Below are 17,247 nucleotides of genomic sequence, written 5' to 3'. Positions count from 1 at the left end.
CTGTGAGATAGTCCCCAACACTCACTAATCCGAGTAGAAACCAATACTAGTGCCACACTCCATTTACAAACATAGAAAACACCACATTTGCTAATACTGCAGTAAGGTATTTTGCTATGTAAACAACAGGGTTTATGCTGTTGGCAATACTCCCCTCCCTATCCTTCTCCTGCATCCATTTATGTATGTGTCTCTTTATCCTTGTTCTGCCAGCTCCACAAGGGAGCAGAACCATACGTCATCACTAGATGTCTCTCTAAAATGAGCAGGAAGAATGCAGTACCGCATTTTTCATCTCCTAGAGTCAGTTCTCAGGCTATCATTCCACAAGTTGCGGGAGTCCTAAAGTGGATGCAACTGGTAATATTCACATAAACTAGTGTGCCAAGATGAGAAAAAATCAACGCATGTGGCCCATTTTTCCCTGAAAAATGTCACCAGGTAAAACCTGGCCATCCTTGCAATGAGGTCAAAATTAAATATTAACACCCAATCCACCATTCTGATGTGCGGTACTCAGAGTGATGTGGTAATCCCGCTCGGGGGCCCAATTACAAAAAGGGCACACATTTGCTGTTTGCGACCCAGGTCTCTTCTGTAATACGGCCCCTGGTGAATACCGCACATTGGTGGTATCAATATTTATGGTTTGCAGTAGGTTCACTTGATGAGTGAGGGAGTTATTCTTATTTACTGCAATACTGCTTTATCCCTGATATACCACAAGTCAAGATTGAGACCTGTCATTGATACAATTCTTACATTCACAAAACGTATGTACTGTTCCTGTTAGAAGAATTTCAGAGGACAACTAAGCCCAAGTAGTGAATTGGTTTGATAGAAGAATCCATCAAATGTATCAAATCAACGAGAAAGGGATATGTTCAAAAAGATTCCCACCTGGTTCTAACCAATTCTTGGGGTTTAAGCAGTGAACATATCTAGATATATGGATTTCATGAACCAGCAGAGTATTGGCACCACACAGATGTCTAAAAATGTGCAACTAGTATATTTAAATTGCATATTGAAGGTAAGGATTAGGCTATGAACACTTCCAAAACCTGCATCCCAGCAGCAGTTAGTATATTTGGATGGCACAGTGTCAAGGCACAGCAATCAGGAAAACCTAAGAGCAAAGGAAATGGCACAGAATATCACAATCAATAGTGAATACATTAGCCTATGGAAAGGCATGAAGGCTTCATAGGCCCTGTAAAGAAGAAATGTGAATGATGATATAAGGAGAGACTTTATAAAGTTGATCATTTGCAGAGAGCAAATCAGCAGGCTGACACTGTGTGTGATTTAGAGGTACGGTCCATGATTAGGTACTGTAAAATATATAATTACAGCACCTATACTCCTGAAGTACTGGCTACCATGTCTGTAATATTTGTATTTATAAAATGTCTAAATTACTGGGACATTAAATAAGGTGGTTAAAGATGTCCACTACTTTCCGAAGATGCATTGTGTTTTGTATTCTTACTTGGTGTTGGCAACATCATCATCACCCCGTGCCAAATCTTGATTCGCAATTTCAAAGTCAGCGTGCTTGAATCACACAAAGCAAACTCTCGGTTGGTCAATGCAATCTGAGTTGAAACTTTGAAAAACTGGTAGACATCCATGATTGAACCATCCTATCCAATGAGCGGATTGGTAAAGATAATGCGCCCTAATCCACCCTTAGTCTAGGAGTCAGCTGGGTCTTTTCATCCTACAGGAACAGCTTGCTTCGGTCAGTAAGATACTTGGGAGCTCCTGGAATGCTTCACACAAATTGAATGAATGGTGTGCTTATATAAATTCCAGAGTCATGATTGTCAGTGGGAATATATTTTCAGGATGGCCTGGTATAAAAATGTCTTTCCCATTTGGTGAGTTTCACCTTTCACATATTTGTTCATCCTTCCTGAGAAGAATACACTTTCAGAAGCAAAGGTACTTTTTCAGGCTGAACATAGCAATGGAATAGCCTGTTAGATTTGTAAATATGATGAAATTAAATTGCTAATATGAATTCATTCTAGTAAATCCTCTGATGCTCGGCTAGAAAAGGTACCTGTTTTACTATTCTTTGTGCCAGACCAAAAGGCTATTTTAATATTAAACTTTGAGAAGAGCATACAATACTCCTGCTTTTGATTGACCAACTTTATTGCCTTCCAATACATACACTTCAGGTAATATGTAAATATCTCAGACACCCATTCGGCATACTCCAAATTCCACTGGCAGTGATCTAAAACATCTGGTACAGCCAATACAGTTTTATCAACAAATGTATGTCAGCATTCTGCAATTTTCAGTCTCATAGAGAATTATGCTACAGGATACATATTGCCCATTCAGGTGCACTTGTAATAAGACCGCACCAACCACAGTAAAGAGCTTGAAGGAACATTTCAGTTTCTCTGGACTGAAGCAGTTTGCTCCAAATTAATAGAATCAAGTTCAGAACATTTTAACCATTGTTTCTTCAACTAATTTATGGGAAACAACCTTTACAATGCAACTTTTACAAGGCACTACCATTACAACGAAACTTTTACAATGCAACATCCAGTACATCGCATGCCATTACAACGCAACCATTACAACGCATGACACTACAACGCATACCACTACAACGCATGTCATTACAACGCATAACATTACAACGCATAGTACCCTTACACTATCCAACACTTACCCTACTGTTGCACCCCCTGGAGTTATAATAGTAATTTTTACCCCTACACTATCCAATACTTACCCTAGTGTTGCACCCCCCTGGAGTTAGAATAGTTATTTTTACCCCTACACTATCCAACACTTACCCTACTGTTGCATCCCCTGGAGTTAGAATAGTAATTTTTACCCCTACACTATCCAATACTTACCATACATGCAATGTAATGTTATGCGTTGTAATGGTATGCGTTGTAAAGGTAGTATGCGTTGTAATGGAATGCGTTGTAAAGGTAGTTTTTAAAAAATCGTTGTAATGGCATGCGTTGTAATGGTTGTTGCATTGTAAAAAATGCGCTGTAAAGGTATGCGTTGTAAAAGTATGCGTTGTAACGTCATACATCCCTAATTAATTTTCAAAAATATATCACAGCTTGATGATTATTCCATATACATCGTAATCTTGTGAATAATACTAAGGGATATTAATAATTAATGCTTTTGAAAGCATAACACTTTTGCTTCAAAAATTCCCTCGTTACCTTTCAGACATTTATTTGTTCAATGTATAATATGAACAACTTAAACTAAATCACTGAGCAAAGAAAACAACAGTTGTAATGAAATGTAAAATGGAGATGTTATCAATAAAAAGCACACCAATTTATAAATGCACTATTCCTAAATTTGTAATTCAAATCTATCTAGCAGCAGCATGGTATCAAAGTCCCTACAGAGTCAGCAAAAGCTCTTCAAAATGTCTGTACCAAAACTGTTCCATAATGTAGTGCTCCTACAGCATTTGCGCACCCTAAACAATATCACTCAAGTCACTCATGTAATTCTTAATGACACCCTTACCATATGGCGAATGGCATTCAACGTGTGCTGCACACCCACTGCACCTGGATATCCTACTGAATCATCATTTTACAGATTCCAGTGTAGCAAAATAAAGGTATCCAGAAACTACAGGGATACAAAATCCAGAATATGTTTAAGTACTACAGGAACATAAGCTAAAAGCGTGATCCTCTGAGAATCTAGGCAGTGTGATTTATACTAAATTTCATGAAACAAAAAGCATGATCCTAGATGAGTTTAAAAGTTGTTTATTGCTTAACTGGAGCTTGTATTTTCCCAAGATTGCATTCAATTGAAAGGTCCAATTCAGAAAATATAGTAGCATTTTACATTTGACATTAAAAATTATTGGATTAGAAGGAGAGGGTAGTGATTCCATAAAGTAACATCATAGGTGCCTCAATATTCAATAGATGAGCATAGGTGTCCTATCTTTCTCATAACAGTATGCAATAGCACCTTTGTTGGTAGGTGGCAGACTGAACAGAACTTTTGCATAAATGTTTCTTGCCTATCACTGTCCCTGCCAAGTGGTAGGTAAATAACTTGTTTAGGATTTAATACATCTGAAAATGCCACGATAGCTGTAACTGGTTAGTATACCTTCATTCACAATTCCCTCCAAGGAGGCATTACAAGTACTGTGGTAAACACACCTTTTCCTTTCTGGGAAATGTTTCTGAATACAGACAGATGCTGTCCATTGAAGTGTTTGCCTCTGCCAACAAACTACACGACTGTGCTAATTTAACAACTGAGCGTTCAAAATTCTGTCAACACATGGGCTATTGGGCTCTTGATAGAATAAAAATGTATCCTCTTCTTATCAACAAGCATTCTTATTTTCAACTCTTTGCTTTGAGGAGTAACCAAACCTGAGGTCATTTCACATCTTACTTTCTCTCTTTCTATCTCAGGCACACATTTTGTATCAAATGGAAATATCTACATTTCACATATTCAATATGAATAAACAACTTCATTTTCAATTAATGTTGTTATGTCATTGCTAATTTAACAAGGCTAACCATCCTTAACCAAAATCGATTTACAAACAATAGGGCCCTATTAACAAAGTCATTTTGGAAAACATAAAGGGATCGATTCCGATTCGGGAAAAAAAACATCCGTACGATTTGTATCCGGAGCCCTCTCTGTACGAATCGTACCCGTCCGTCCAAGTCGCGTAGTACGATCCGTATTCCGTTGATCCGTCCGAATTGTCGCGATCCGTATGTATTGCAAGGCTGAAACCGTGAGCCGTACGACTCGTACACATGCCGTACGACTTGTACGCAGGCCGTACAACCCGACGACTATGATCCGGACCAGGGTATGAGGACGCGATTCGTACGGTCCACGTCAGGTAAGGGCGAGTCGTACGGAAAAGCACACAAACACATACACACCGTACAGTCCGTACACCCCATGTACGCTGGGTGTACGTATCATACTTGCTGGGTCGTAAAAACCAGCCATGAACCGTACAGATGTCGCATACAGCGGGTTCCGAGGGAGAATCGTACAGAGATTAGAGTCGTACGGTCTCTGTACGACTCGTACGGATCCTGGTACGAATCGTACTTCATCGTACGTACGGGGGACGTTGCAGGGTACGATTCGTACGGGAAAAACGCTCTGAACGGCTATTCGGAGCGGTTTTTCCTGAATCGGAATCGGCCCCAAAGTAGTACACTTTATTGTGCTCTTACGTGCATTTGAGAATTGGGCAGAGAACATAAAACATGGAATTAAAAAGAGACTATTTGGGGAATGTTCAATTTGTTGTCTTTATTCGATCTTCCAAAGTAGATAGAATAAAGACAAAGTATTGAACATTCCCCAAATATTCTCATTTTATCCCCATTTTTTATGGGGAATGTTCATGTACAAAACTATTACAAACTGAAAGGACTGTTCTTTCTTTGCACTTTTACATGCCTTTGTGCATCGACACAAAACATCCAACATCATTTTAGTAAGAGTATGAAAAAGAGTACTTCTGTAGTTCTACTTTAAGTAATCATGAATGCTTTAAGGATCTTCCTCTTTGCTGCTAGTGCAATGATACATGGCTGGCCTCACATGAATAGAGCAGCACCAGCTCTCAATTGTTGAGTCCTTTAATTTCCGTTTAGCTTAGACAATTAGTTTTGAACCATTGTTCCAAAAAGGGTCATTTCATTGAACAATACCTAAACACCAATGGGTGCTATAATCTTGAAATTTCCTCAGGGGATACATGGCACCAAATACTTCTCAACTGCAGATATTATTTGCTCACATTTTCTTTGACACTACAATGAGCTTTCCAAGTTAGGAATAGTCCACCAGACAACAGCTTGTGTTTTTATCTTAGTTGTGCCTTCTTTGTTTTGAACTTGTGACTCTCCATCGAAGATTTTGACCATCAGCAACATAGCCTTGCTCCCAATGTTGCCTTTTCTTCTCATGGTTAGGGTATGTTGAACAACCATGCTCAGGTGTGCGCATTTCATTTCAACTTACAAGTGTACTGCATCAGATGCTGTGTTCACACTTTGCGGTGTATGTTTATTTACATTTTTATTAATGTGTGTATGGGCAATGGGTCTTGATCACACCATTATGAAGGGTGTGAAACATCTCATGTTCCTTTATCTGTTTCTAACCGGTCCAAAGAGTCTCCAGACTATCTGGTTTAGCATTATTGTCATATATGTGTATGCATGTGCTTTGCCCTACAGATCAGAATAGTTAAATCCTTCCAAAAGGCTTTATTTGTATTACAGCTTCCCGTGACTGGTCCTTACAAATGCCAATGGCTCAGATGGGCCAACTGGCAGAAACATGTTGACCACTTTATAAATCAGGAGTTTAGGGATTATAAATTCCCATACATTTTTCTTTCTTTCCATACCATGGTTAGTTATTATAAGAATAAACGTATTTCAATACTATCCAATCACTTCTGCCCTTTCTAAAAAGATCTTCCTGCACTGTACCCTTGGGCTTGTTTTGATCACAGAATAGATCTCCAAAATGTGCTTCTTGTACGGACCCTGTTGGATATTGCACACCCCACCAACTGTGGAGTACAGCCCGATGATGAAGAATGCCACATAAATTGGAGAGGGTCTGTGTATCCTGACTGGGAGACCCTTAAGTCTGGAATTGAATAATTGTCCTCTGTGCATACTGTACACAACTTCCCACCTTTTGTTATAATTCACAAGATGTCAATAAACAATGAGCACACATGGGAATCAAGGTAACAAATGATGCAATATGATCCTATGTTGGATTTATTATTACTTTGCCAGGTGATGTTGGAAAATACTTTTCAAGTAGCATGTCTATTCAAGTAGACTTGCAAGATGATCTGAGATAATGAGTGCTGCACACAGAATAAAGATAGAACTCTCAAATAAATATTGAATAAATGATGCCTCTGGGCATTTCAGTTTGGGACTTGTTTGTGACAGGCCAAAATGTTTTAACATTTATTGTTATTATGTAATCTGATATTGTATCTTAATTTAATAAATTGCCTTCTACAGTGAATCAACTGTATTTTTTGAAAGAAGCGAAAACCGAATTGGAGGCTCATATAAGAAGGCTGTTTACAGGGAGTACACAGATGAAACCTTCACAAATCGCAAGGAAAGGACCCCTGAGGAAGAGCACCTTGGAATCTTGGGTAAGTTACTAAATATCATGATATTTTCCTGGAGAAGTTGGATTCAGTGAATGCACCTCAGCAGAGAGTGAATCCCCAATGCTACATACAATCCATTTGCGCTTTTAAACCTTAATCACTGCACTTCGATGAGCCGCTAGGGCGTAAACAAGGTAGCGAATGTGTGAGCAGGTGGGTGAATTTATTATGTGAGTATTTCAAATGTAACCACTAGTCGCTGAATTAAAATTAGAAATGACAACACATTGCTTTTAACTAGGCTGGAGTAAAGTTGTGATAGCATGTTATACCATTCAGAACGTTGCCCAGTCAATAAATTTGCTGTTAGTTTTAATGTCAATATCTGCCAGTATCAGAAGGGACATGTGGGGATTCTTTATTTATTTATTTTGAAGGTCTTATATAGCGCGAACAAGATCCTTGCGGATAACAGAGCGCTTTACATTAAATCAGGATGGGTATACAAAGAATAACTCTAGGCACAACAAGAATACAAAATACATGGTGCAAGATGAGGCATTAGGGTACAGGAACAACATCAAACCTTCTGTGGATAACTTTAACATGAAGTCTGCAGTGGTGTAACAAAGCAAACGGGCTACCCTGCAAAGTGAATGGAGGGGGGCCCCACGCTCCAGACCCAGTCAAGAGCTCTCAGGCCAAGGGACTGCCACCTATGTCCAATGCTGGACTGGGGTCCTCCTAGAGCTCAAGCCCCTCCCCCCCCCAACCACCACCACAACGGGGGCTGGAGGAGCTATTGTTCTGCCACTGGTAAGAAATAATCGAGATGCAGCTGCTGGCTTAGTGACAGCCAAAGATGTGAAACTGAAGGAGTGCTGAACCTCAAGTCGTGGGTACAAATCAAAATAATTCTCGAATGTAGCGCATGGCTTTTAACGAAGTAATACCACTAGGAGGCGCATACTCCGTAATTTCACTTTCCCTCGAGTACATGCATGTCTCCCTAACTGCAAATTGCTTCTTGGTTCATAAACCAGAGAGTGGCCCTGCAAACGTTCTCTCCCCTGGCCACGCAAAAGCTTCTGACAAGTCTAGGGGACTTTTTGTCTGCATGTATGCATGTAAGTATAATACATGGACTATGTTTTCAATATTCTACCCATTTTGTATATGCATAATGGCGATGGATGCTTTGTTGTTACCAGGGCCATTCATAGAAGCAGAAGTGGGGGATGTCCTCATTGTGAATTTCAAAAACAAGGCAAGCCATCCTTTCAGCATCCAGGCTCATGGTGTGAGCTACAGCAAGAACAGTGAAGGTGCACTATACAACACTGAGGTCAAGGCCGAAGGTGAGCACAGTATCATTCAATGTACCATGGTAGATCTACACATTTAAGGTCTCTATATTGGTCATTTTCAGTTCTTACAATTGCTGAATGTGGGTTTCTCTGGATGGCCATCCCATTGTACACTGATAAATCATGGATGTCAACCTGTGCTATACGTGATTAGATATTAACAAATGTCACACTGCATCCTATGAGAAATAATATGGCATATACATGTGAAATTTCCTTATGTCTGCCAACAATGGTAAACCTGTTTGAGTCCCAATATAATTTCACTTATAGTTTGGGTTTAACTGCATCCATCAAGTACCAAAGTTAATACAGTAAAAGGTCCCTTACTATTCAACTTCTGTTAGAAATGGGATTTCTGGTTGGCTAGGGCATGCGCCTAAGCCAGGCAGAAACCACCACTTTAATCAGGGCAAGGGAGTTACACGCTTAAGATAACCCCTGCTCACCCCCTTGGTAGCTTAGCAGAGCAGTCAATATTATCCCAGAGGCAATGTGTAAAGCGTTTGCACAACACACTCACACAGCAGTGACACAGTAGGCACACCACAAAGGAAACTCCACACAAGGTTATATAAAAATAGCCTTTGTATTATCCATAAAACACATTAGAACATAATCACATATATACCCTGTGCCACCGGGCACTTGTCATGAATTTACAGGGTTTACATAAATCATCAGGCCAATCAGGCCACTTTCATAATCAACACATAAATCACAGTTAGTGAGGACAACCATCAACTACTGGTCAGAGTGCACTTAGTACAAAGCATCAGGCACAAACCAAATAACGGCTAACTCTGGGCATAGTACTACGCTACGCTTGCGGAGCGTGCATACTTTGCGGTACTACGCACTACGCTAATTGCATGAGCACAGTGCAAACACGCATAGCGCAATTTTTGCTTGCTTGCGGTCCTCAACGTCAAGTTGGCGATCGCGAGTGAGTAACATCAACATCCCGGCGAGACCCCTTTGGTATCGCTTTGTTCGCCCTAAGTTGGTAGGGTATGCCCACCAGTGGGTCCCTTGCTCACTTTGCCACTGGATTCAAGATAGCCTGGCTGATGATGGTTATGAACCCGAAACCTGCCCAGGATGCTTGTTTCCGGTCCAGGGAAGACATGGCTTGGCAGTTCGGGCTGGACTGTTCCCATGAGGCACAGGGTCAGACTGATTTGCATATGACCATGTCTGAACTGGGGTGGTGGAGTGAGCTAAAGAATGATGGTGTATTAAACCCAGATCAGTTGACTGATGGTGAGTGTCTGATTTGCTCAAACGCTCCGTCCATCATCCCCTTTGGTATCGCTGTGTAAATGAGCCATCATTTGTGGTGCAAATCCCTGTCTAGCAATGTTAGTAGATAGGTATTTGCATCAAAACTCCTGGGTAGGTATATGGTAACACCCATGTCACAAACATGGGATGCCCCCTTTATGCAAAGTAGCTCAAAGTTAGAGATATATAATACAATGTGAACAATTTAGTTTGAATTACCCAGCTTTCGATTTTGACATTAAATATGTTTTCATTGCCTTCCCCTGCTACTATTGACTATTAGGTTTCACTATGAGGCATAGTCTATTAGTTATATACCTCAAAGCAATAGTTCAGGCCTTGTTTTAATTAAAGTGCACTGCCTGTTAAATAAATATTAACTAAATAAACATGAACAAATAAGACTTTATTGTGTCTTATAATTATTTTCATTATTATTGCGTCTTATAAAGTGCACAGCTACCCTAAGGGGTTTCCCGGTACTCGATCCAGGTAAAGTGAAAACAAAAGAGTCCTGTTCTAACACAGACAGGTCTTCTAATCCCAGCGAATCTAATTAAGGGAAGAACAGCTTCACAGTGTTTCTGGAGGGTTGTTCCATAACTTTGGGCCAAGATTTGACAATTACCCACTCCCCATGCATGCTGGTGGATTCTGGGCATGCTACAGAGGGACTGTCAGGATAACTGGAGCAGCTGTTCGGGTTGGTTAGGTACCACCAGCTCTAGGATGTATCTTGGGACCATGCCAAATCATACCTTGTGCATATAGCACAAGACTTTGAATTGTATTTGTTTCTCTATGGACAACCAGTGGAGCTTCCAGAGCAGATTTGAATCAGACGCATATTTGGTAGTCTTTTCGCAGTATTTTGTACTATTTGAATGCGCCAAATGACTGCTTTCTCAGCTCCCAAGTATAGAATGTTCCCATATCTTATTCCCGACAAGATCAGTGCTTGAATTACAGTTTTTTTGACCTGCAGGAGGTAATATGTCAATGATCTTTTTAACCCATCTCAGTACAGTGAAGCAGTTGGCTACCACTTTGGCCACCTCTGACTTCATGGTTAGTCTCTCATCCAGCCAAAAGCCAAGTTTTTTTAATTTTAGATGACAAATCTGGCGGATTACCCAAGACCTTTGGCCTCTCGTCATTAAACTTGAGCGAGTTTGTATTCAGTCAAATCGAAATCATACTAAAGCATAAATTCCAGACATCTGGTACAAAGTCCCCGTGCAGATGACAAAGCAAAGATAATCTGTGTGTTGTCTGCACACAAGAACAAGGTAAGCCCACAGCTTTCCACTACCTCCGCAAGAGGGCGTACATAGATATTAAAAAGCGCATGACTTAAGGACGTGTGCGGAGGAACGCCACAGGTGTGGGCATGAGATTCTGATCTGGCACTCCCACAGACGACCTGAAATGAGCAATTTTCAAGAAACTAGGTTAACCAAGATAGTGCTGTGCCCTGAAAACCTAATAATATGAGCCTTTTCATGAGAGTGGAATGGGAGACAGTGTCAAAAGCCGCACTTAGATCTAATAAAATCAGTGTGGCTCTACCACCCTTATCTGGTAGCCGTCTAAGATGTTCCCTAGGAGAATAGATTGCATGCTGTGCCCTGTCCTCAAGCCTGACTGAGATGGATGCAGACCGTTGTGCTCCTCCACAAAAATTGTAAGCTGCAAGTTAACATGTTTTTCCAGGATCTTACAGAGAATAGGCATCATTGAAATTGGTCTGAAACTAGACCAACTAGTTGGGTCAAGTTTGGGCTTTTTTAGCAGTGGTAAGACCATTGCATGTTTCCAAGCCGCTGGTATGTGCTCTTCTCTGGGTGAGGAATTCAAAAATCCAACCACTTGTAGGAGTAAATCGGGGTCAAGAGAACTAAGTTAGGGTGGCGGGAGTGGGTTCAATGTAGAATCAGATTTAATCAACCATTAGTATGAATAAAAATGACGAGAAGTCCAGCAGGGGCAGCAATTCAATTGTCTGATCATCCAGGGACACGCTAGGCGGGTTATCCACCCTCCCTGAGCTGTCTTCCTCAGTATAACTACAAATGATAGTTCTATACGACTGTGTGTCTGCCTTAGGAGCATATGTGAGATGTGAATGAATGTCGGCTGTCTTTTCTTATCAAAGAATTTGGCCAATTCTTCTCACTTGTTCTGGGACAGTAAAGGAGTGGAAGATAGTTTTATCGGGCCCCAAATTTCCTTGACTACATTAAACAGCATCTTATGTTCGTTTTGGGCATTAGCAATTTGATCAGAATAAATGCCCCCCTAGCGACCTTGCAGAGCCAGTGGTAATACTCTGCTTTTAGACCCACATTGTATGATTTCCCGCAGTCTCTTTCTAAGACTTTGCAAAATGTTTTCTCTAATCTTAAAGTTTCACTGAACCATGGAGCAGGCGGATGGATTCTCTGTGAGGACCTCGCTGTTACAGACAGAGTTACCTCCACAGAATTTATTATCCAATGATCCACACAGGTTTGTCTAAGGCAACTTTGTGTTCTAGGTCAGGAATGGTGCAGCGTAGTTGTGCATTCAAGGCAGAGATGGCTAGTCTAACCCAGTTTTGAGATTTAAAAAAAATAAATGTATTTGCATTTACGAAGACATACAATGTCACACAGAAATTAACATACAGATCGTTGCACAACAACATCCATCATCCAGATTTGACTATACAGTGTAATCCATAAAGACAATTCACAGTAGTGTAGCTGATTTATACAGTTAGTCAATGCTGTACGTTTTCATGTATTCTATTAAATATTTCCAGTAATCTCTAGGTCTCGAACCCGCAGGTAACTCTTCCTCATAAGTTTGCAGGGTGTCTTTACAATAAGCCAAATCTTGAATCCAGTGCTTGACCCTCTGAGCCTTTCTACTACCCCAGCTCAGTGATATTCTAAGTTTGGCTAGGAGTAATGCAATTGCACAAAATTTGCGCTTAACAGCGCGTACATCTGGCACCAGGCCTAACAGACATGTGCAAACATTACATTCAATAGTTGTGTCTACCATGTTACCCAATATTTGTGTTACCATCACCCAATAATCCGCCACTACCGTGCAAGACCATGCAAGGTGTATAAAATCTGCGTTTTCGGCTTTTCAGCGTTGACACCTGGAGTCTATACGTAGGCCATACCAGCAGAGTCGTGCAGGCGTATAGTAGGTCTGATGAAGATATTTAAAATGCAATATACATAAGTTCCCATTGGGTGTTAGTAAGCCTGTCAATGCTCCAGTTGTGGCCCATTCTTTTTCCGTCAAAGGGGTATCTAGACATTCATTCCATTTCTCCATTGCTTTTTGCATAGTGTCAGCTATATCTTCCTGCAATTTAAACCAGTTTTGAGATTTGCTCCTTTCAGTTACAAAAATAGTGTCCTGGTATCTGACAGAGGAAGGAACAGCCAGATGATCTGACCAGAGTAAAGGCAGTAGAGGGTCTGTGATTGAATCCTTTATATTAGAAAAGATAGGGTCAAGGAGGTATCCTGCTTCATAGGTAGCTGCTAAATTAGTCAAGTCTAAATTTAGCACATGCATGTCCTCAGTGAAAGTTGCCACCACATTGCTCAAGGGGGCTTCAAGGCGAATGTTTAGGTCACCTCTATGTATACAGTTTGCACATTTCAGAATGTAGGGGGGGGGCATTAAGCCTGCCACTAGTATGCAGCATATCCCAGCATATCCAGGTGAGCAATAAATTAGGGCCCCCGATATTCTAAATTCCTGGGTAAGATCTAATGAAAACAACAGGGCTTTGCAGTCGGTGATGGGAAGCTCCTGTATTTTGCCATGATAGATATTCTTAAAAATGATGAAGCTCCCACCACCTACCCTATCCAGCCGATTCCTTTTAGTAATAGTTTAGTTGGATGGAAGTGCAGCCATAATATTCCATAGGGATGCCTCATGAAACCAAGTTTCAGTTCCAAACACCACACACGGGTCATGATCCCATAAAAAGTTATACATAGGCTTCAGATTTTTAACAAGGGATCTGCAGTGAATATTGAAGAATCCTGGGATACTCCTTGGTGTCCTGCCTACAATACTGGGCTGGTTGTGGGAGCCAGTAGCATTTCCTTCGGAAGTCATGTGACAATTATCCCAAACCTTGGTAGTAAAGTTACAGTGATGGCAACTGAATGGCCATGCCAGAGGGTCCATGGAGGCCAAACACACTTTTGGGGAAACCAGCCTAATTAATGATAGTTGTTTCTTTCTGGCTGGCAGGATGCAGGATTCCTGGCCCCATCCGGATGCCGACGGGCGCAGACAGGCTTGTCTTAGGCGTGCCTGCTGCACGTAAAAAAGCCCCCGTCCCCCACTCAGCACACCAGTATAATCACAGTCCCACAATGATTAAAAAACAATAACTGGCTCAGTAGCATAGAGGTGCCTCCAGCGACACCATACCTGCATCTCTAAATAAATGATGATTGTTTCATCTTCGCAATATTGCTTATTGATTTTTGATAAAAAATTAAGCAAATTAAAGAATTACATTTATATTGATGGAGGGATGGGTACGCATCTTGCAGGCTCTGCGACTACCACCAAGAGTCTTGGTTACATCTGGTATGTTGCTGTCCCTACCTCACCAACGATCAACGTCGCCTCTTAATCCCAATCTGCTGAGGCAATGACCCTGGAAGCTGCAGGGATGTATCCAAACTGTGCTTTGCTAACACTGCACAAACTCTTGCAAGACTAGGAAAATTCACCAACAACATTCAAGCCGTGCTGCACACAGCCGACCTGAGTGCGCAGAAAAAGGAAAGGAACTGCAACACTCCTGGAGAAGAACACCCAAGTCCCGATTAATCAATACAGAGAATGGAAACCTGACCTACAATAGAGTCAAGATACCAAGTCAGTCGAGGGCCTTACCCGGATGCACCCACCACAGCCCATAAGCAGAAAATTTACTGTAACTGAGACACCATAGGCGAAGAAACAACAAAGCCTTGTCAGTCACTCAATCTGTCAGGTCTCTGAGATCGAATAGCCTACGCCTCCTGGTGATACCCAGATTCCGTCGTGCCAGAAGCGGGGGCAGAGCGTTCGGTGTAGTAACAGCTAAACTTTGGAACAGCCTCCCACTGGATCTTAGGTTCATTGACTCGGAGCCTTTGTTCCGAAGCAAACTGAAAACTTGGTTGTTTACTATCTCATAAGCAGCTCATTTCTCTCCAGCTTGCAGTCTGTAGCGCCGGGACATCCCCGCCGGGGGTAGCCGTGCGCTTTATAAGCTTCTTAAATAATAATAATAATAAAATAATAACTGCCCCTGAGAAAGGAAACTTCATCAAAAGAGCTAGATATTAACTTTCGCAAGTGTCTACGAACCAGGCCCATAAGAATACTGCACCAAACTACTCAACACCTAAATTCATCTCAGTTGGACCACAGCAGAGCCAGGACAACAGCTCATCGAGACACACACCCCTAGGAACTCGCCTGCTAAGCATTATGTATAAGGGCTAACTAGTTTCCTTTTTGCACTTCCTTTCCATATTCGCTCAGCATCAAAGACACACTTTCAATGTACTAGCCCGCAACACTTCGCAAACGATTACAGGCAATGCACTCTTTTAAAACAAAAAGATATCTGTGACTGTATTCTGCTAATCACTGTCGCTAATTCGCACCTATGGGTAACCACCTAAACTTGGCTACCCACATGTAATGATTTTAATTAATCGATTATTATGAATAGAGAATTGAATGAGGTACATCAGACATGTATTAATTAATGTGTAATATAAAATACACATTAACGTTTCCAATTAAACATCATAACCATCTCACTCTCCTCGCTGGCGAGTAATGCCAAATAAGAAGCAACATAGTAGTGTCAGTATGCTTGCTACTGTTTGGTACTTTACATGTTTCTTCCTACTGCCTTGCCACCTGTACATCACAGTAAGTGTTATTTTCATTTAGAAATACAAGAGTCACTCTAGTGCTAGAAGAGTCACCAGTAGGCGTGGATAGATGCAAGCCAGTGAAAGATATCTGGACCTCATCGTATGAGATCAAGAATGGAGCACTATAATAGTAAAGGTGTTCACAGTGCTTCCTGTGCCACTATGACCTGTGGACAGATGCAAAAATGCCTCGACTACCGGCTGTGTTGGTCTTTAGTTGATGTTTTAATCTCCACGAGGGTATGAATAACTACCCGCAGAGTCAAGGGGGAAGCAGTTCCAACCGGCTTATGAATACTTGCCAATCAGGCTTCTTCAGAGTCAGATTCTCTCAATTGTACCTTAGCTCTCTTCATGCAATAAAAAGTTCCCCTGACTCAAGTGCAAAGTTACTATCCAGTAGGTGGCAACATGGATTTCTTTTCTCCAGTGGATCTTTACAATCTACCAATAAATTGTAAGGTTTCTCATTTGCTTCCTGAGGATTGGTGATGAAAGCGGCTTCAGTTCTGTTTTATGGTTGGATGCTGTCAGAGCCACAATCCCTTGAGGATAATGATGTTGCAGTCGCGTATCTGTTATTGTGTTCTAATATTTGCCACCTAGCTTTGAATCTACAAGATGCTTTCACAGGTTAGAATATTCTTAGACTGTCAGGCTTCTGTGACTCAGACATGACCTGCAACGGAGAGCAGGAGATGCAAGGAGAAGGAGCTCAACACAAAAACCACAAAAACCTACAAATGTTTGATTGTAGTACATACTCCAGAATCCTAAACTATAGAGGACATAATTCTTCCCCCAAAACCATTGTAAAATATTACATCCACATTGAACTTTGAAAGGACCACCTACTCTGTGATGGTGAGCTGAGATGGAAGTCACTCTCAGAAGGAGACATCATGACAATGGTGAGGAACTCTACTGCAGACCACTCTGCTGTGGATTTAGAAGCCAGATGAATGACTTCTCCCATGAAGGAGAAGAGTAGGGTAAGGACAGTAAATCAGCTAGACGTTTAATGGGTCTGATGAAAGAGTTGTTTCCCATTCCCTGAATTTTTGGCACCACAGACAGGTACAGGTGGATCCCATCCTTGTTTCTCCAGACTCTTCTTTTTGGGGAGGCTCTCTGTTGCCTTGTTCTTAAGGCCAGGAGGCTGACATGGTAGGTATCCATGGTGTTCAAAGGAAAACATAACCCCCAGTCTTGGTGATTTACCAACTAGTGTAGTTTTCTTCACCTCAGGTAAAGTTTGGTGGTCCATCTGTAAAGGGTTCATGTGCCGGCATCTGCTGCAAGCCTTTCAGGCTCAATCTGTGGCCACCATTGCACCAGCAGGATGATTTCAGCATTGATATCTTTGGTCCATAGCATCTGTGAATTGAGGGTTTTGTTGAGTCATGTTGTCGATCTGGTTTGTGGACTATCCCATCATATAGGGGTGCCT

At 41.3% G+C, this 17,247-nt stretch overlaps 1 protein-coding gene across 1 annotated transcript in view; it reads left to right on the top strand.

Moving 5' to 3' along the window:
- Positions 1 to 17,247, top strand: part of CP (ceruloplasmin) — a 428,303-nt gene that overhangs the window by 153,433 nt on the left and 257,623 nt on the right. Inside the window, exons 7-8 of the mRNA XM_078668012.1 lie at positions 7,080 to 7,219; positions 8,389 to 8,535. Coding sequence (XP_078524138.1) covers positions 7,080 to 7,219; positions 8,389 to 8,535 — 287 coding nt within the window. The remainder of the gene's footprint in view (positions 1 to 7,079; positions 7,220 to 8,388; positions 8,536 to 17,247) is intronic.

Source organism: Lissotriton helveticus, chromosome 11 (genome assembly GCF_964261635.1).
Source record: "Lissotriton helveticus chromosome 11, aLisHel1.1, whole genome shotgun sequence".
In the NCBI taxonomy this organism is placed as follows: Eukaryota; Metazoa; Chordata; class Amphibia; order Caudata; family Salamandridae; genus Lissotriton; species Lissotriton helveticus.
The sequence above is the reverse complement of the archived record's forward strand: the minus strand, read 5'-3'. Positions and strand labels throughout refer to the sequence as shown.